Source organism: Globicephala melas, chromosome X, assembly GCF_963455315.2.
Source record: "Globicephala melas chromosome X, mGloMel1.2, whole genome shotgun sequence".
In the NCBI taxonomy this organism is placed as follows: domain Eukaryota; kingdom Metazoa; phylum Chordata; class Mammalia; order Artiodactyla; family Delphinidae; genus Globicephala; species Globicephala melas.
The window spans coordinates 61,117,992-61,138,011 of record NC_083335.1 but is presented as its reverse complement, the minus strand read 5'-3'; the positions used below and the strand labels follow the sequence as shown (position 1 = coordinate 61,138,011).

The 20,020-nt window shown below is 37.8% G+C and overlaps 1 protein-coding gene across 1 annotated transcript in view; it reads left to right on the top strand.

Annotated features, from left to right (window-relative positions):
* The window catches only part of SH3BGRL (SH3 domain binding glutamate rich protein like), a 91,382-nt gene that overhangs the window by 69,678 nt on the left and 1,684 nt on the right, over positions 1–20,020 (top strand). Inside the window, exons 2-3 of the mRNA XM_060292293.1 lie at positions 1,943–2,128; positions 6,550–6,630. Coding sequence (XP_060148276.1) covers positions 1,943–2,128; positions 6,550–6,630 — 267 coding nt within the window. The remainder of the gene's footprint in view (positions 1–1,942; positions 2,129–6,549; positions 6,631–20,020) is intronic.

Genomic DNA, 20,020 nt, shown 5'->3' with positions numbered 1-20,020 from the left:
GCAAACCTTACATTGTGCTCTTATGCTGCCACATCTTGGAACATCTGTCAGGAGAACTCCAGGGAGCTAGGGGTAGAGATAGGAGATCAACAAGAAAATTCTTAATAGTCTTACCCTAGATTTGTTGTAGACTTGTTGGTAAAGAGATGTGAATTACAAGCTTTACATGGCCGATTGTGACCAAAGCATTTTTTAAAATATTTCAAAACAGGCAAGCTGAAAACAAGTGTTTCTTGCTGTGGTTATACCATTAGATTAAGCAGTAGGAAGCCAGTGGCTTAAGGACTCATGACAGTATTCATTTAAAATGCACACAGATCTCTTTGTTTACCAAATGACTACACAGTGGCAACACTGCAGTAGTCTAGTGCCAAACAGACTAACTGGGGATTCAGACTTGATTTTCCTTTTGGGTGTATTTTGTAAGTAGATTAGTAAAAGACTGAAAAGGCAGCTTTAAATTCTATTTGTTCATGCTTCCTTCACCCCATTCTTAAATCGATAGGCACTGGCTAGGCAAAGACAGTCTTATTATTTAACTACAAATTAGTGTAGATCTTCTTGTGGCAGCATTTGAAACAAACAGAACCAATTGGAAGGAATTTATATATCTGAATTTCTCTTTGCAGAAGTTGACTGGGTCACAAATTATAACCTATTTAAAAAGACAAAATACACACCCACACAAGTGTTTATTCATTTAGAGACTTCAATTATGTGTAAGAATTTAGTCATAGAAATTATGAGCATCCATTTAGAAAGTTTCCAAGTTTATTTTGTAATACTGTACCTTTATTGTTCTAGTTCAATATGCTGTAATATTTGTGAGCTCATTTTTCACAGCTGGACAATTATATTAAACTTTACTAAGTATATCATGCTTTCACTAAAACCATAGACTGCATGCAATATAGATGGATGTAGTATGCAGCATGTGTGCTGTCAGTATTAAGCTTAGTCTAAGTGGCATCACTCATAGCAATAAGCACTTGCTCTCTCTTTTAAGTTCCTTGCACTCTTGGCTTTGTCATTCACTTGACTCCTCTCACCTGACCACCTTAGCTTCATATTTAAATACCATGTTATAATTGAAAATTTTAATATATCTATGTCTAATACCTCCCTCTAGATTGTAATTTTAGGAGGGAATCTGCTATTTTTCTTTAGACATTTTAAAGAACCTGATAAATTTCTTACATACTTAAGAGGCACCAAAGAAATATTGTTGAATAGCTATTAAATACAGTTTCGGACAATCATTTTAGATTTTAGTGCATCACAGTTGGAACCTCTGTTGATCTTCAATAAAGTGTTAGCTGAGAAAATGCGACAGGTTGATTATAAAACAAGACAAAGCCCCATCTTGATTAAATGTGTTGTTGTAGCTCAGCACTTTCATGAAAAAGACTCTTGTTTACTTGTTCAGTTTCTGTTCCAAATGATGAAAATTGACACATAGAGTCTTGTAACATTCTCAAGGAAATATTCATTTCTGTTAACTGTATGATGCTTATTAAGACAGGAAGTAGACTCAGGTCGTTTGGAATGACTTTCAACAAAGGCTAAAATTAAGAGAGGCTTGTAGATAATCGGGAAACACACCTTGCCACTACTCAAACTTTTGAGTTAATTGCACTTGAGGTTATTGCTATGTATCAGCTATCTTTTCTTCTTCATGATTAGATGTGAGCATTTCAGTGAAAAAAAGGAAAAGTTGGGTTGATAAAAGGATCTGTGAACTGAAAGCTCTTCAATCCACTTGTGAGACAACATTAACAACAAAATAATAGAGGGAAAACTATATATCTTCTGTTAAACCACAAATCTTGATCCATGTCTGAATTCATTTCTGCTAGTTCATTAACACATTTTTTGTTGAATATGATAAAAATAATAAAAGCTGTTTGTTCAACAATATAACTTCTTGTCCTTTGGGCCCTAGATTAAGAAGAAACAGCAAGATGTGCTTGGTTTCTTAGAAGCTAACAAAATAGGATTTGAAGAAAAAGATATTGCAGCCAATGAAGAGAATCGGAAGTGGATGAGAGAAAATGTACCTGAAAACAGTCGACCAGCCACAGGGTACCCCTTGCCACCTCAAATTTTCAATGAAAGCCAGTACCGTGGGGTAAGGAACCAATTAAAATTCTTGTTTTTTTTTTTAAATGGATTGCCTCAAACTCATCCACTTTCTTTTACTCCCACCCCATATCTACATACAGTCATTTCTCCTGTTCATCCTCTACATCCATCCTAGGCAGCTAGGGTATTTTGCCTTCTACTAGAAGGCAAATGGATGAGTCATTCACCAAAAAATTATCTGTGAATGTATAAGTACATACCAGAGCATTTATATTATTTCTGGTATGTCCATGAAGAAGCCACTGAAAACAGGTGAGCTGTTTTACTTATTTAGATTAAAATTAGTTTAAAAAGAGGAATATCTCAGTTTCTGCTTCAAGGTAGTAAAACTTTTATTTGAGTATTATTAATGAATTTTCTTAAAATTTTGAGTTAGCTAATTGAACTAATGTATGGATGAGGGAAACAGGAGTAGAGTTTTTACTTTTTGACTGGTGCTTTCAAGTTTGTCATCTTGGTTAGCCTTCATTTAAACCATGAAGTAGTTCCCTTCAATGTTCATTCACTGTGTATTTAAGTAACATTTGTAGCCTGTGGCCACTCTAGGTACCATGGCAAGTACAAGTATGTATAAAACAAAGCCTCTTTTCTTAAAGAGCTGATTGGGAGTGTTGTGTGGGTAGAATCAAACACACCTGAAACAGAGAGAGTGGTTATGAGGCCACATCCATGTGATGACATGGTACAGAAAGCATATGTAAGGGCTATAGGAATATCCAGTAAAGAACTGTTTGCTTTGCTGTGTCCTCAGAGTTAGCATAATTGAGGAACAAATGTTTTTAGAGCCAGCAATCCAAATCTTCTAACTCATGTGTTTATATGGGAGTGAGAAGGAGAACACCTAGGAGAGGGTATGGCAAAATTGAGAAGTTCATTAGCATAAAATATTTTCTCTGTGAATTGAATTTGTCACTTCTGAGGAGGGGCCAGAAGATTTCTTCTGCTGCTGCAAACAGGGCCAATGTGTAAAGACATATTATGTAGATAAGGAAAAGACAGTTAGGCTATTCATTTAGATGGTGAAACCTCAGTGCTTCTCTATTTGAAATTTCTGCAAATTGTCAACTCTCAGGGGCTGAAACAGGCCTCAGAGGTCATCCAGTCCAATCTAAGCCAGCATATATTGTCTTAATCTCTCCTTTTTGAAGCAGGAATTTCAATTTGTTTGACTTTTTAAAAGAAACACATTTTGGGTTATAAGGGTGATGTTTGAGAAGCCAAATTTACCTGGTTTATTTCTCCCTCGGAAGCCATACTATAAGGGAATGGAGTATGTTATGGAAAAAAAGGCAAGTATCACTGAGAAATGGGAAGATGAAAAGGAAGGTGCAGGAGGTGAGATGCAAATCAAACAAATATTTGTTAATGGAAAAGGAATCCATTTTCTATTGAGTGCCTGCTGTGTGCCAGGCACTGAGTTAGGAGTTTCATAACAATAATTAAGATTTGTCCCTATACAGACGTTAGGGAGAAAAGTGTATAGCAACCGTTCATAGAAAGCATATTATATGTCAGCTATTGTGCTACATACTTTATGTGTACTATATTAATCAGTTCTCATACTAATCTCATGAGGTGTAGATATTGTTATTCCTGTTTCATAGATGAAGATATTGAGGGCTAGAAGAGGTTAACTAACTTCCTAAATCATACAATTATTAAGTGATGCAGCTAGAATTTAAACTTAGATCTGTCTTATTCTGAAGTTCTTACTCATTCTATTAAACCACTGTGCTGTTAATTTTCCTGTTTACTCAAAGATCCCATCTTCGTTCTTTTCTTGTTTCATTCTGTATTGTGGGAGGCTGACCTCAGCAAATTATATTTCCCAGTGTCCATTGCCAACTGGCTGCCTATTAGGTTTGGCCGGTAATAGAATGCACTGGTTGGATGAGTGGAGGGCAGGAGGAGAGGAAAAGCCAAGGTATCCCCCCTTTTTCTGGAGGTGTCCATGACAGTGGCTACATCTCCTTTGTGGTACCAGCTCTGTAATACTACCTTCTCCACTTTTCCCTTCAGCAGTAGCTGTGGTAGCAGCTTCCTGCTATTTCTAGTCTCTGGGCTGCCTCACCGTCTCCTGTCTGCCTTTCAGCTCTTTAATCTTTTGTAAGTGGTTCTTCATATTAAATTCCCTTGTTTAAACTGTCCCAAGGTTTCTCAACCTTGGCAATACTGATATGTTGGGTTTATGGGGGCTCCCTTGTGCATTGTAGAATGTTTAGCAGCATCCCTGGCTTCTATCCATGAGTGCTAGTAGCACCCTCCCAGTTGTGAAAAAACAAAAATGTTTCCAGATTTTGCGAGACATCCCTGGGGGAAAATTACCTCCTTTTTTAGAATCATTGAGCTATAGCTTAGGTTCTATTTCCAGATTAGGATGTAACTGAAACAATTACCCTGCCAACATAAATGAAGCTCTGCTATAAACGATACAAAATTTTTAAGGGTAATCTATGTTCTGAAAGAGCTTATGCTGTGTATATGAAGAACTAAAGCGCATTTTCATGAAATAATTAATATGATACAAATATATGGTAGAATACATTCTGGATTAATGTTATTGGAATCCCAAATATGTAAATAAAGTATATTTTCCTCAAGAGAATTCCTATAGAAGAAGCAGACTATGTTTTGTTTACTCTTGTATTCTTAGCACCAGGAACAGTGATTGGCATGTAGTAGGTGCTCAATACATATTTGTACAATAAATTAATTAATCCTGATTAATTGAGAAGATGATATTCTTTTCTCTCAGAGCTACAAATCTGTTTCTGTGTGCTAAGTTCAGGGCCAACAAATAATGTACTGTGATTCCCCAAACACCTGAAGCAGAGATAACTAGATTACCCTACATAGTATTTTATGATCAGATTTCAATGTATTTGAAGATCTACTTTCTTTCACATGAGTTTAAAGATTGACACAGACTGTTTTTATTGATTTGATTATAGTAAGAAATGTCTCTTGTATAACTGTTACGTTCTTTTAACTAGCATTTTGAGGTTACTTCCAAGTGGCTGAGTATAGATATGATGTATATTGCTTGTTTACCTTGAGTAACTTATAGGTCATGTGTCTCAGTATGGATTTTGTATCAAGATCCAGTTAGTTTCACTTTTGAATAGTGAGTTTAAAGAATATAGGAGGCTGGTCATAGATGCCTGTTGTTTATGATTTAATCCTTTGTCAACATCTAGGGTACACAAAAAGATGCTTTGAGACAATCCTTGAGGAGATCTCTGTGGCTCTAAACAATACTGACTGTGTTAAAAGAGTCCCTAAATGAGAGAAATTCTGATGTTTCTTGAGTTAGGGGTCAGATTTAGGGTCATCAATGGCTTGAGAGGCTGTAAACTTTATACCTCCAGATCCTCCAAGTACCAGGAACTATATATGCTAGAAAAGAACCTTGTAATTGGTGATCTGTTGGTGAGGCAATCTCTACAGAAGCCAGCAAATTATGAGTTCATTTTACCTCTAATAACTCAGCCAAAATGCCAAGTTTATCTCTGTGTTTTTGCGTTTTTTTAGAGAAATTTTGAAACACTTTATTATTTTTTTAATTTTTAATTTTTTTAATTTTTTTGGCCATGCCATGAGGCATTTGGGATCCCCGACCAGGGATAGAAACTGTGCCCCCTTTATTGGAAGGGCAGAGTCTTAACCACTGGACCACCAGGGAAGTCCCTCTCTGTGTGTTTTAAGTCAAACAAACTAAGGCCAGGTATAGACAATGGCTGTGTTTTCTAAGTATATTTGCTATTTATTATATGTCATAGTCAAATGTAGGCAGTTCGGTTGTTACTTTTGGAGCATGCATGGTGGTTTAGAGGATGACAATGGGAAGCCCAACTGAATTTAGTCACGTGAAGCTTTTATTGGATCCCCGGATTGTTTGCTCTTCCAGTCATATTTCATGAAAATCTCATACCCTTCCTCTGAACACAGCACAGATTTACTATTCTTATGGCCATGGGATAGCTAAAATCTGGTCTGCTGTAGGTTCTGAGGGCATCTCTACCTTAATGAATAATGCAAGAGAAATAATGGCAAACTGGAACAATAGCCTCCTCCCAAAAGTAAGCAACATCTTACTGGCAAATAGTTGGCTGCTTTGGGCTATGGAGAAAGCTGCTTGCCCTGAGGCAGATTTAAGTTCTATGCAGTATGAAATAAGTCCTTTTGCTATTTCTGTCTCACAGATCAGCATATCTTCTAACCCACATTAGTTGAGATCCAATGAGCCTTGACTCTTTACTACTCCTTCCAGAATTCTAGCATTATTGAAGTTAGCTAGCCTGTTTGCCTTCAAAGATATTGACCAGTCAGATAATTTTGAATTAATTTCCCCTTTTCTTTCCTTTGTTGGTTGTATATTGCTAATTCTTGTTGCCTTCTTTTATCAAGGACTATGATGCCTTCTTTGAAGCCAGAGAAAATAATGCAGTGTATGCCTTTTTAGGCTTGACAGCCCCACCTGGTTCAAAGGTATGATTCATTTTTCCCCTTCTTTATAGGCCATTTTATTGCTGCTGGGTTTTTTTAATCAGTAAGATTTGCACTTTATTAAGTACTCAGATTAAGCCAGAGGCAGTGCAACATAGCTAAAAGGAAATGTCCCTGCTCCGCATACACTTAATCCCTAGTAGGGAAGACAGATGTGCATAATTAAATACATAAAGTATGTGGATAGAAGGTAGGCCAAGTGACTTCCCTATCAAGCTGCCCAAGGCAGCAAATTTCTCATTGACCCATTCAGAAATAAGTGGTTAACAATTTTAAAGACACCATTATTCCTGTTGCCATGTATGGTATTACGTGGACAGAAAGCATCTTAGTTCAAAGTAATCTTCTTGTCAGTATCTATTGTCCTTGTGTGACATCAAATGCTAGAGTCACCTATTCAAATTAACTAAGAGCATTTGAGTATCAAAACTCATCACTAAATTGCTGGCTGAATTTGGAGCTTTTCCCCTGCCAACAACAAATTAATTTTTCAAGTGGTGGTGTTCCCAGGGAAGATCATACAAAGAAAAATATAAAAAATTAAGTTGCCTGTTTAAAAAAATGTCTCAGAGCTATGGACTTTAAATATACGTTTGCCTTTTACCATATTTCTTCTCCACAAAGGCTGGTTTAATCAAAGTGTATGTCCCCTGCTCTATCATTTTACATTTTGTTCTCAGAAGCTAATTTTTGTTAAACAGATTCTTCTAACTCCAGCTCCTTCTCCAGTTTTGAGAGTCTGTGTTATTGTCTGTATTTTCACTAGAGACTGTTTAGAGGCATTGTTGTCTGAGTCACTATGAAATTCTGTTTTCTTGCCAAACTTTCTTTTCCCATGGATAAAATGTCTTATTTTAGGCTTTGTATAATTTAAGTTGTAGGAAATCTTAGGTAAGGCATTTTTATTTAAACAAGTTAGTAAAACCCAAGTTAAGTCATTGATTTCAGTGCATATTGGAGGAAGTATAAAAGGAAAGATAGTCTGTTTTCTGTGACTGATGACTCTCTTTCCTTCAGTGAAAAGTATGAGCCATTCATTCATTTATTCATTCAATAAATATTTACTGAGTGTCAAACATTGACTTGATACTGATGATAGGGCAAATACGGAGAATACAACATAATCTCTACCTTCAAAGTGTTTATAACCTAGTGAGGAACATGTATATGAATAATTATACAACAAATATGTCTACAAATAATTATGATATAGTATGGTAAATTTTGTATGGTTGGTATGAATAAAGTACAGTAAGCATCCAAAGGAAATAATCATAAATTACTACTAAGGAGTTTGGGGAAGGTTCCACAGAGGAATTGGCATTTGAGCTGTTACGGATTCTAAAACACTGAAGTAACACTAGGCGTCTTTCACAGTGGCTGCAATAGGAACCACTGCATTGGGAGGTACCTGCACCCAATGGTATGTTCAGGGAGCAGAGTATAATGCAACATGAATCTACTATAGAACATATTAAATAAGGGAGATGCATTAGGAGGTAATATTGGCTAGGTAGGGTGGGGCCAGATTATGAATACTGTGCTAGATACTTTCGGCTTTATTCTCTAGGCATCTAAAAGCCATGGTAGGGAATGAGAGAAGACAATGATGTGATTATCTTTGTATTTTAAGATGTGATTTGATCTATGTCTCAAGAAAATAAATTTGGCAGATGTGTGGATTGTGAAACATTGGAGAAATGAGATATTAGAGATGGGCTGACCCATTAGAGTGTTCCTTAAGAGTCCAGAAAAGCAACGGAGAAGGCCTAAAGTGGGACTGCAGTTACAGAAAGGAAAAGATGGATTTAGGAGACACAGAAAAATCACTTGTGATAGGATTTGGCAATTTATGAGATGTTTATGTATGGAAAGAACTGGGAAGGATTGAAGCTATCTCTGAGGCTTCTAACCTGGGTGATAGGGAAATGAAGCAAAAGTCATGGAGGAAACAGAAAAGTGAGTGATCCAAGGGAGGAGTTAGTCTTGGAAAAGAGAGGGCATGCAGTTTTCTTCTGAGACTGGATGGAATGAAGAGAGAAGGATAAAAATAGAAATTTTAATGTGTGGGGAGGTTAGGGAAGTTCACATTTGAAAATGTCTTATCTTTAGTATGAGGTAAGAAGAATGATCATCTGCTAGGAGTGATGGGAAATTTGAGAATTGAAAAGATGCATTTGCTGAAAATAAGCTAAAGAGTAGGCGAAGATCATGAATGGAAGGATGGCTGAGCAAGATAAAATTCCCTGTTGAAGTTAGAGTTGATGAGCCCACAGTGGAACCAGTCAGCTTGTTTACAGTGTTTTTTTTTTTTTCATCCTTGTTTAACCCTAGAAGTAGGAATAGAGTAAAAGGACAGCAGATGTTATCAAGGATTGAACTAGAGGGAGCTGATAGATCGGGATAAAGAAAAGAGGTCTGGAATTGACAGTGGAGTTGAAGGGTGGATTGGTAATAGGGAGATTTTGAATGTTAGTATTTAATAGGTTTTCCCCAAGATTAAAAGTGATAAATTTGATATCAGAAGGATGATTTTTCTATCCTTCAGCTCAGCTTTCAGAGTTTTCCCCTTTAATTTAATAGGACAATAAGTCTTCCAGAAAGAACTGGCTGAAAAGAAAGTATACGCAATAAGAAATACAACTAATTAACCCGCATTGGAAAAGTGCATTCATAATAAAAAGAAATGTGATAAAATGAGATACAATATTCATCTGTGAAGTTAACAAAGATAAAACAAAGTGATAATGCTCAGTGCTGAGAAGTGTGCATTAAAACATATTCTCTCATATATTACTGGTGATGATATAAATTGGTACTACTGTTTGAAAACCAAAATAGCAAATATATATCAAGGACCTCAAAAATGTTTATACTTCTTCATCCAGTAATTGTACTGGGTAGTAAGGCCTAATGAAATAATTCATACATGGAAAAGTCTTTATGGATAAAAAAATAAATCAAAATGTTATTTTTAATCTTAAAAAATTTGAAAACAAGTTAAATGTCTAAAAATAGGGTCAACAGAAATGATTTATCCACTGAGTGAACTCATGCTCTCATTAAAAAATGAGAGTTTGTGAAAAGATACATTATAATGAGCTACAGAACTGTTTTTACTGTGTAATTAGCATTCTATTGATAATTATATTTAAAATCTATGTACAGGACAAAAAGAGACTGAAAGGAACCATAGCTAATAATATGAATGTTTTTCTTTTTTCTCCATTTATTTATTTTCCAAATAATTAGAATACATTCTCTTTACATTTAAAAATTATTGAAAGCCAGTGCACTGGAAAGCTTGATTTAAAAGTACCCAATGGCAAATATTTCTATAAGGCAAGGAATCCTCTGTAAGACAAATAATTTTTTTTTATTCTTTTGTATATTAGATGCAGTTAAACATGGTATATAAATATTTGCTCTTTACTCTTCTATTAATACAGAAGATAATTTCATAGCACTAGCATTTCTTATATTGCAGTATAGTTGATAGTTTTGATATGGAATAAAATAACTGATATATATATATATTTTTTTAACATCTTTATTGGGGTATAATTGCTTTACAATGGTGTGTTAGTTTCTGCTTTATAACAAAGTGAATCAGTTATACATATACATATGTTCCCATATGTCTTCCCTCTTGCGTCTCCCTCCCTCCCACCCTCCCTATACCACCCCTCCAGGCTGTCACAAAGCACCGAGCCAATATCCCAGTGCCATGCGGCTGCTTCCCACTAGCTGTCTACCTTACTACATCTGTTAGTGTGTATATGTCCATGACTCTCTCTCGCCCTGTCACAGCTCACCCTTCCCCCTCCCCATAACCTCAAGTCCGTTCTCTAGTAGGTCTGCGTCTTTATTCCTGACTTACCCCTAGGTTCTTCATGACATTTTTTTTCTTAAATTCCATATATATGTGTTAGCATACGGTATTTGTCTTTTTCTTTCTGACTTACTTCACTCTGTATGACAGACTCTAGGTCTATCCACCTCATTACAAATAGCTCAATTTCGTTTCTTTTTATGGCTGAGTAATATTCCATTGTATATATGTGCCACATCTTCTTTATCCATACATCCGATGATGGGCACTTAGGTTGTTTCCATCTCCGGGCTATTGTAAATAGAGCTGCAATGAACATTTTGGTACATGACTCTTTCTGAATTTTGGTTTTCTCAGGGTGTATGCCCAGTAGTGGGATTGCTGGGTCATATGGTAGTTCTATTTGTAGTTTTCTAAGGAACCTCCATACTGTTCTCCATAGTGGCTGTACCAATTCACATTCCCACCAGCAGTGCAAGAGTGTTCCCTTTTCTCCACACCCTCTCCAGCATTTATTGTTTCTAGATTTTTTGATGTTGGCCATTCTGACTGATGTGAGATGATATCTTATTGTAGTTTTGATTTGCATTTCTCTAATGATTAAGGATGTTGAGCATTCTTTCATGTGTTTGTTGGCAGTCTGTATCTCTTCTTTGGAGAAATGTCTATTTAGGTCTTCTGCCCATTTTTGGATTGGGTTGTTTGTTTTTTTGTTATTGAGCTGCATGAGCTGCTTGTAAATTTTGGAGATTAATCCTTTGTTGGTTGCTTCATTTGCAAATATTTTCTCCCATTCTGAGGGTTGTCTTTTGGTCTTGTTTATGGTTTCCTTTGCTGTGCAGAAGCTTTGAATTTTCATTAGGTCCCATTTGTTTATTTTTGTTTTTATTTCCATTACTCTAGGAGGTGGGTCAGAAAGGATCTTGCTGTGATTTATGTCATAGAGTGTTCTGTCTATGTTTTCCTCTAAGAGTTTGACAGTTTCTGGCCTTACATTTAGGTCTTTAATCCATTTTGAGCTTATTTTTGTGTATGGTGTTAGGGAGTGATCTAATCTCATACTTTTACATGTACCTGTCCAGTTTTCCCAGCACCAGTTACTGAAGAGGCTGTCCTTTCTCCACTGTACATTCCTGCCACCTTTATCAAAGATAAGGTGTCCATATGTGCGTGGGTTTATCTCTGGGTTTTCTATCCTGTTCCATTGATCTATCTTTCTGTTTTTGTACCAGTACCATACTGTCTTGATTACTGTAGCTTTGTAGTATAGTCTGAAGTCAGGAAGCCTGATTCCCCAGCTCCTTTTTTCGTTCTCAAGATTGCTTTGGCTATTTGGGGTCTTTTGTGTTTCCATACAAATTGCGAAATTATTTGTTCTAGTTCTGTGAAAAATGCCAGTGGTAGTTTGATAGGGATTGCATTGAATCTATAGATTGCTTTGGGTAGTAGAGTCATTTTCACAATGTTGATTCTTCCAATCCAAGAACATGGTATATCTCTCCATCTATTTGTATCATCTTTAATTTCTTTCATCAGTGTCTTATAATTTTCTGCATACAGGTCTTTTGTCTCCTTAGGTAGGTTTATTCCTAGATATTTTATTCTTTTTGTTGCAATGGTAAATGGGAGTGTTTTCTTGATTTCACTTTCAGATTTTTCCTCATTAGTATATAGGAATGCCAGAGATTTCTGTGCATTAATTTTGTATCCTGCCACTTTACCAAATTCATTGATTAGCTCTAGTAGTTTTCTGGTAACATCTTTAGGATTCTCTATGTATAGGATCATGTCATCTGCAAACAGTGACAGCTTTACTTCTTCTTTTCTGATTTGGATTCCTTTTATTTCCTTTTCTTCTCTGATTGCTGTGGCTAAAACTTCCAAAACTATGTTGAATAAGAGTGGTGAGAGTGGGCAATCTTGTATTTTTCCTGATCTTAGTGGAAATGCTTTCAGTTTTTCACCATTGAGGATGATATTTGCTGTGGGCTTGTCATATATGGCCTTTATTATGTTGAGGAAAGTTCCCTCTATGCCTACTTTCTGCAGGGTTTTTATCATAAATGGGTGTTGAATTTTATCAAAAGCTTTCTCTGCATCAATTGAGATGATCATATGGTTTTTCTCCTTCAATTTGTTAATATGGTTTATCACATTGATAGATTTGAGTATATTGAAGAATCCTTGCAATCCTGGAATAAACCCCACTTGATCATGGTGTATTATCCTTTTAATGTGCTGTTGGATTCTGTTTGCTAGTATTTTGTTGAGGATTTTTGCATCTATGTTCATCAGTGATATTGGCCTGTAGTTTTCTTTCTTTGTGACGTCCTTGTCTGGTTTTGGTATCAAGGTGTTGGTGGCCTCGTAGAAGGAATTTGGGAGTGTTCTTCCCTCTGCTATATTTTGGAAGAGTTTGAGAAGGATAGGTGTTAGCTCTTCTCTAAATGTTTGATAGAATTCGCCTGTGAAGCCATCTGGTCCTGGGCTTTGGTTTGTTGGAAGATTTTTAATCACAGTTTCAATTTCAGTGCTTGTGATTGGTCTGTTCATATTTTCTATTTCTTCCTGATTCAGTCTTGGCAGGTTGTGCATTGTTAAGAATTTGTCCATTTCATCCAGATTGTCCATTTTATTGGCATAGAGTTGCTTGTAGTAATCTCTCATGATCTTTTTTATTTCTGCAGTGTCAGTTGTTACCTCTCCTTTTTCATTTCTAATTCTATTGATTTGAGTCTTCTCCCTTTTTTTCTTGATGAGTCTGGCTAGTGGTTTTTCTATTTTGATTATCTTCACAAAGAACCAGCTTTTAGTTTTATTGATCTTTGCTATTGTTTCCTTCATTTCTTTTTCATTTATTTCTGATCTGATTTTTATGATTTCTTTCCTTCTGCTAGCTTTGGGAATTTTTTGTTCTTCTTTCTCTAATTGCTTGAGGTGCAAGGTTAGGTTGTTTATTCGAGATGTTTCCTGCTTCTTAAGGTGGGCTTGTATTGCTATAAACTTCCCCCTTAGAACTGCTTTTGCTGCATCCCATAGGTTTTGGGTCGTTGTGTCTCCATTGTCATTTGTTTCTAGGTATTTTTTTATTTCCTCTTTGATTTCTTCAGTGATCACTTCATTATTAAGTAGTGTATTGTTTAGCCTCCATGTGTTTGTATTTTTTACAGATCTTTTCCTGTAATTGATATCTAGTCTCATGGCGTTGTGGTCAGAAAAGATACTTGATACAATTTCAATTTTCTTAAATTTACCAAGGCTTGATTTGTGACCCAAGATATGATCCATCCTGGAGAATGGTCCATGAGCACTTGAGAAAAATGTGTATTCTGTTGTTTTTGGATGGAGTGTCCTACAAATATCAATTAAGTCCATCTTTTTTAATGTATCATTTAAAGCTTGTGTTTCCTTATTTATTTTTATTTTGGATGATCTGTCCATGGGTGAAAGTGGGGTGTTTAAGTCCCCTACTATGAATGTGTTACTGTTGATTTCCCCTTTTATGGCTGTTAGTATTTGCCTTATGTATTGAGGTGCTCCTATGTTGGGTGCATAATTATTTACAATTGTTATATCTTCTTCTTGGATCGATCCCTTGATCATTATGTAGTGTCCTTCTTTGTCTCTTTTAATAGTCCTTATTTTAAAGTCTATTTTGTCTGATATGAGAATTGCTACTCCGGCTTTCTTTTGGTTTCCATTTGCATGGAATATCTTTTTCCATCACCTTACTTTCAGTCTGTATGTGTCTCTAGGTCTGAAGTGGGTCTCTTGTAGACAGCATATATAAGGGTCTTGTTTTTGTATCCATTTAGCCAATCTGTGTCTTTTGGTGGGACATTTAGTCCATTTACATTTAAAGTAATTATCTATATGTATGTTCCTATTCCCATTTTTTAAATTGTTTTGGGTTCGTTATTGTAGGTTTTTTCCTTCTCTTGTGTTTCTTGTCTAGAGAAGTTCCTTTAGCATCTGTTGTAAAGCTGGTTTGGTGGTGCTGAACTCTCTCAGCTTTTGCTTGTCTGTAAAGGTTTTAATTTCTCCATTAAATCTGAATGAGATCCTTGCTGGGTAGAGTAGTCTTGGCTGCAGGTTTTTCTCCTTCATCACTCTCAGTATGTCTTGCCACTCCCTTCTGGCTTGTAGGGTTTCTGCTGAGAGATCAGCTGTTAACATTATGGGGATTCCCTTATGTGTAATTTGTTGTTTTTCCCTTGCTGCTTTTAATATGCTTTCTTTGTATTTAATTTTTGACAGTTTGATTAATATGTGTCTTGGTGTATTTCTCCTTGTATTTATCCTGTATGGGACTCTCTGTGCTTCCTGGACTTGATTAACTATTTCCTTTCCCATATTAGGGAAGTTTTCAACTATAATCTCTTCAAATATTTTCTCAGTCCCTTTCTTTTTCTGTTCTTCTTCTGGAATCCCTATAATTCGAATGTTGGTGTGTTTAATGTTGTCCCAGAGGTCTCTGAGACTGTCCTCAGTTCTTTTCATTCTTTTTTCTTTCTTTTGCTCTGCAGTAGTTATTTCCACTATTTTATCTTCCAGGTTACTTATCCGTTCTTCTGCCTCAGTTATTCTGCTATTGATCCCATCTAGAGGACTTCTAATTTCATTTATTGTGTTGTTCATCATTGGTTTTTTTCATCTTTAGTTCTTCTAGGTCCTTGTTAACTGTTTCTTGCATTTTGTCCATTCTATTTCCAAGATTTCGGATCATCCTTACTATCATTATTCTGAATTCTTTTTCAGGTAGACTGCCTATTTCCTCTTCATTTGTTAGGTCTGGTGCATTTTTATCTTGCTCCTTTATCTGCTGTGTGTTTTTCTGTCTTCTCATTTTGCTTATCTTACTGTGTTTGGGGTCTCCTTTTTGCAGACTGCAGGTTCGTAGTTCCCGCTGTTTTTGATGTCTGTCTCCAATGGCTAAGGTTGGTTCAGTGGGTTGTGTAGGCTTCCTGGTGGAGGGGACTAGTGCCTGTGTTGTGGTGGATGAGGCTGGATCTTGTCTCTCTAGTGGGCAGGTTCACGTCTGGTGGTGTGTTTTGGGGTGTCTGTGGCCTTATTATGATTTTAGGCAGCCTCTCTGCTAATGGGTGGGGGTGTGTTCCTGTTTTGCTAGTTGTTTGGCATAGGTTGTCCAGCACTGTGGCTTGCTGGTCGTTGAGTGAAGCTGAGTGCTGGTGTTAAGATGGAAGTCTCTGGGAGATTTTTGCCGTTTGATATTATGTGGAGCTGGGAGGTCTCTTGTTGACCAGTGTCCTGAAGTTGGCTCTCCTACCTCAGAGGCAGAACCCTGACTCCTGGCCAGAGCACCAAGAACCTTTCATCCACACATCTCAGAATAAAAGGGAGAAAAAGTAGAGAGAATTATTATAAGTATGAGGAAAGAAAGAAGGAAAGGAGGGAAGGAAGGAAGGAAGGAAGGAAGAAAGAAAGAAAGAAAGAAGGAAAGAAGGGAGGGACAGAGGGAGGGAGGAAGGAAGGAAGGAGGGAAAGAAGGAAAAAAGACAGAAAGAAAGAAGATACAGTAAAAATAAAATAAAGTATAATAAAGTTATTGAATTAAAAAATTCTTATTTAGAAAAAAAAAAATAGGGACGGATAGAACCTTAGGACAAATGTTGGAAGCAAAGCTATACAGACAAAATCTTACACAGAAGCATACACATACACCCTCACTAAAAGAGGTAAAAGGGGAAAAATCATAAATCTTGCTGTCAGAGACCACCTCCTCAATTTGGGATGATTCGTTGTCTAAAGGAGGGAAGGAAGGAAGGAAAGAAAGAAAGAACGAAGGTAAAAGATAATAACGTTATTAAAATTAAAATTAATTATTAAGAAAAAAAATTTAAAAAAAACCATGGACGGATAGAACCCTAGGACAAATGGTGGAAGCAAGACTATACAGAGAAGATCTCACACAGAAACATACACATATACATTCACAAAAAGAGGAAAGGGGAAAAAATATCATAGATCTTGCTCCTAAAGTCCACTTCCTTAATTTGGGATGATTGGTTGTCTATTCAGGTATTCCACAGATGCAGGGTATATCAAGTTGATTGTGGAGCTTTAATCCGCTGCTTCTGAGGCTGCTGGAAGAGATTTCCCTTTCTCTTCTTTGTTCTCACAGCTCACAGGGGCTCAGCTTTGGATTTGGCCCTGCCTCTGCGTGTAGGTCGCTGGAGGGCGTCTGTTTTTTGCTCAGATAGGACGGGGTTAAAGGAGCCGCTGATTCGGGGGCTCTGGCGCACTCAGGCCTGCGGGGAGGGAGGGGCACAGAGTGCGGGGCGGGCCTGCGGTGGCAAAGGCCGACGTGACTTTGCACCAGCCTGAGGCCCGCCGTGCGTTCTCCCGGGGAAGTTGTCCCTGGATCCCGGGAACCTGGCAGTGGCGGGCTGCACAGGCTCCGCGGAAGAGGGGTGTGGAGAGTGACCTGTGCTCGCACACAGGCCCCTTGGTGGCGGCAGCAGCAGCCTTAGCATCTACCGCCCGTCTCTGGGATCCGCGCTTTTAGCCACGGCTCGCGCCCGTCTCTGGGGTTCGTGCTTTTAGCCGCGGCTCGCGCCCGTCTCTGGAGTTCCTTTAAGCAGCGTTCTTAAACCCCTCTCCTCACGCCCCAGGAAACAAAGAGGGAAGAAAAAGTCTCTTGCCTCTTCGGCAGGTGCAGACTTTTTCCCGGACTCCCTCCCGGCTAGCCGTGGTGCACTAACCCCTTCAGGCTATGTTCAAGCCGCCAACCCCAGTCCTCTCCCAGTGCTCCGTCCGAAACCGAAACCCGGGCCTCAGAGCCTCAGCTCGCCGCCCCGCCTGCCCCAGCGGGTGAGCAGACAAGCCTCTCGGGCTGGTGAGTGCCGGTCGGCACCGATTCTCTGTGCGGGAATCTCCCCGCTTTGCCCTCCGCACCCGTTGCTGTGCACTCCTCCGCGGCTTCGAAGCTCCCCCCTCCGCCTCCCGCAGACTCCGCCCGCGAAGGGGCTTCCTAGTGTGTGGAAACTTTTCCTCCTTCACAGCTCCCTCCCACTGGTGCAGGTGCCGTCCCTATTCTTTTGTCTCTGTTTTTTTTTTTTTTTTCTTTTGCCCTACCCAGGTACGTGGGGAGTTTCTTGCCTTTTGGGAGGTCTGAGGTCTTCTGCCAGCCTTCAGTAGGTGTTCTGTAGGAGTTGTTCCACGTGTAGATGTATTTCTGGTGTATCTGTGGGGAGGAAGGTGATCTCCGCGTCTTACTCTTCCGCCATCTTCCTCTCCATTCTCTAACTGATATATTTTTACTAAAAAATAAAAATCCAGTGATATTCATGTTGAGAGGAATACCACTCCTCTGGAAAAGCTGTGTTCACTAGTAGGTTGAGGGTATAGAACATGCTGGTTAAAGAAGTGTTCTTATTGGCTTTGGTTAAACCACCTAGCTTTAGGGAGGGGCCATGAAAATCTGCTTCTGCTGTGAGATTTGAAGCATTCCTATTTCCAGTAAGCCCATCCCATTTTATTGCATCTCCAAGAGAAACTGTATGTTAATAACACTTAGCTGTGGTGTTGGTCTTAGTGACTAGGCAGAAAGTGGAAAGGAAAACGTTAGGAAAGAAGTCTGGATACCTGCGATGGACTAAGCATTGAGCTACACAGTTCACATTCATCTCATTTTATCTTTACTTCGTCCTTATGAGCTAGGTGTCCTCAATACCATTTTACAGAGGAGGAAACTAATGATTAGATAATTTAAGTAATTTGTCCAAGGCTACATAATAATTCAGTAGCAGATATGGAATTTGAACCTGGGATTATCTAACTCAAAACCAATGCATTTATAGAATGATGTATATAGTGGGAGTAGAGGGTGAGAACACATCATATGCCTGTTTCTAGAGCTCTCTGGTTGATTAAATAACTCATGATACTATAAATACTGACTACTTACTTTTAGATAATAATAAAGCTTGTAGCACAATTTACATATTTGATGAATAAAACACAATTAGAAAAGTAAATAATTTAAATATGATGTATTCTTAAATACAAATTACAAAGAAGTTTGAATTGCCTTTTGTTTTGGATTTTTATGCTAGTAATTTCTTCCATTAAAAAGGATAAGTGAGAGCTAAGGAATTTATGACAAATTACAACAAAGATTGATAAGTGTAACTTTAGGGAACTAGGCTGTCTCCAAAATACTAGTTACTCAGAGGCATTACGTGCTCATAAGAAGAAGGACTTCACATTATCATGTGTTCACATTTTTATACCACTGCTTCCCCACCTATATATGCTATGCTATTGAGGGGTTTTATTTATTTTTATTTTTTATATTAATTAATTTATTTATTTATTTTTAGCTGTGTTGGGTCTTCGTTTTGGTGCACAGGATTCTCACTGTGGTGGCTTCTCTGATTGCGGAGCATGGGCTCTAGGCATGCGGGCTTCAGTAGTTGTGGCACGTGGGCTCAGTAGTTGTGGCTTGCGGGCTCTAGAGCACAGGCTCGGTAGTTGTTGCGCATGGTCTTAGTTGCTCCACGGCATGTGGGGTGTTCCTGGACCAGGACTCGGACCCGTGTCCCCTGCATTAGCAGGCGGATTCTTAACCACTGTGCCACCAGGAAAGCCCCACTGAGGGGTTTTAGTATAAAATTCACTGTGTTGTGTGAGGAAGTTTTTGGAAGCTTGTTCTATAAAATGAAACAAAATACATAATGTGGGTCTAAGATATATTCATTTAGACAGCCAAACACCATGTTAGAAATTTCAAAAGAGCTTAGGGAAGTTTGTTTTTGGTTTTTGACTAAGAGTTTTGGAAGGTGAGTCAGTAGTGTATTACATATGTTTTGTTAAGGATGTATTAAGAATGAATTACACTGTCCTCTGGTTTCCTTCTTTCTATCATTTCTACCTCTCTCTCTTTTTTTTTTTTGGTAAAAATATAGCATCTTTTTGTTTGTTTGTTTTTTCCCCTTCTTCTGGGGTTAGCATTAGAGGCTTATTTTGGAATATGCAGCTGCTGTCACTCCTCCTGAGACTGTCAAGTACTCAATTAGTGACAGATGTTTAGAGTGACATTGTCTAGCATACATGATTTCTACAGCTCAAGTCTGAGGTTTCTTTCACCAGAGTCACTCTTGCCACCCATCCTTATTTCCAGAAACTTTCCTTGACGTGTATTTTGTGTCAAGTACTATGTTAAGTGCGAGAGCACACCTATAGGTCAGAGTTCCTATGCTAGAAGTACTCACCATCCACAGGAATAGAAAGACAACCTTACCTCTTCGAGCCTACTGCCATGAAATTTAAAAGCAACAATACTTTGGCAAATAACACATTTTCTAAGTAGCTTAATCCTTAAACAAAACTCACGTGACTGTAACTATAGGTGACAATGTTTTTGAACACTTAATTTTTGTGAAAAATCATTCAAAATGGAACTTAGCTACTTTTAAATAAAATGTCAACTATAATTGTAAATCACTTGCTTTTATGGAATTATAGACAGTCCTCTATGACATCTGTTTCTAGGCAGAAGTTTCTATTTTTTAATTTTTC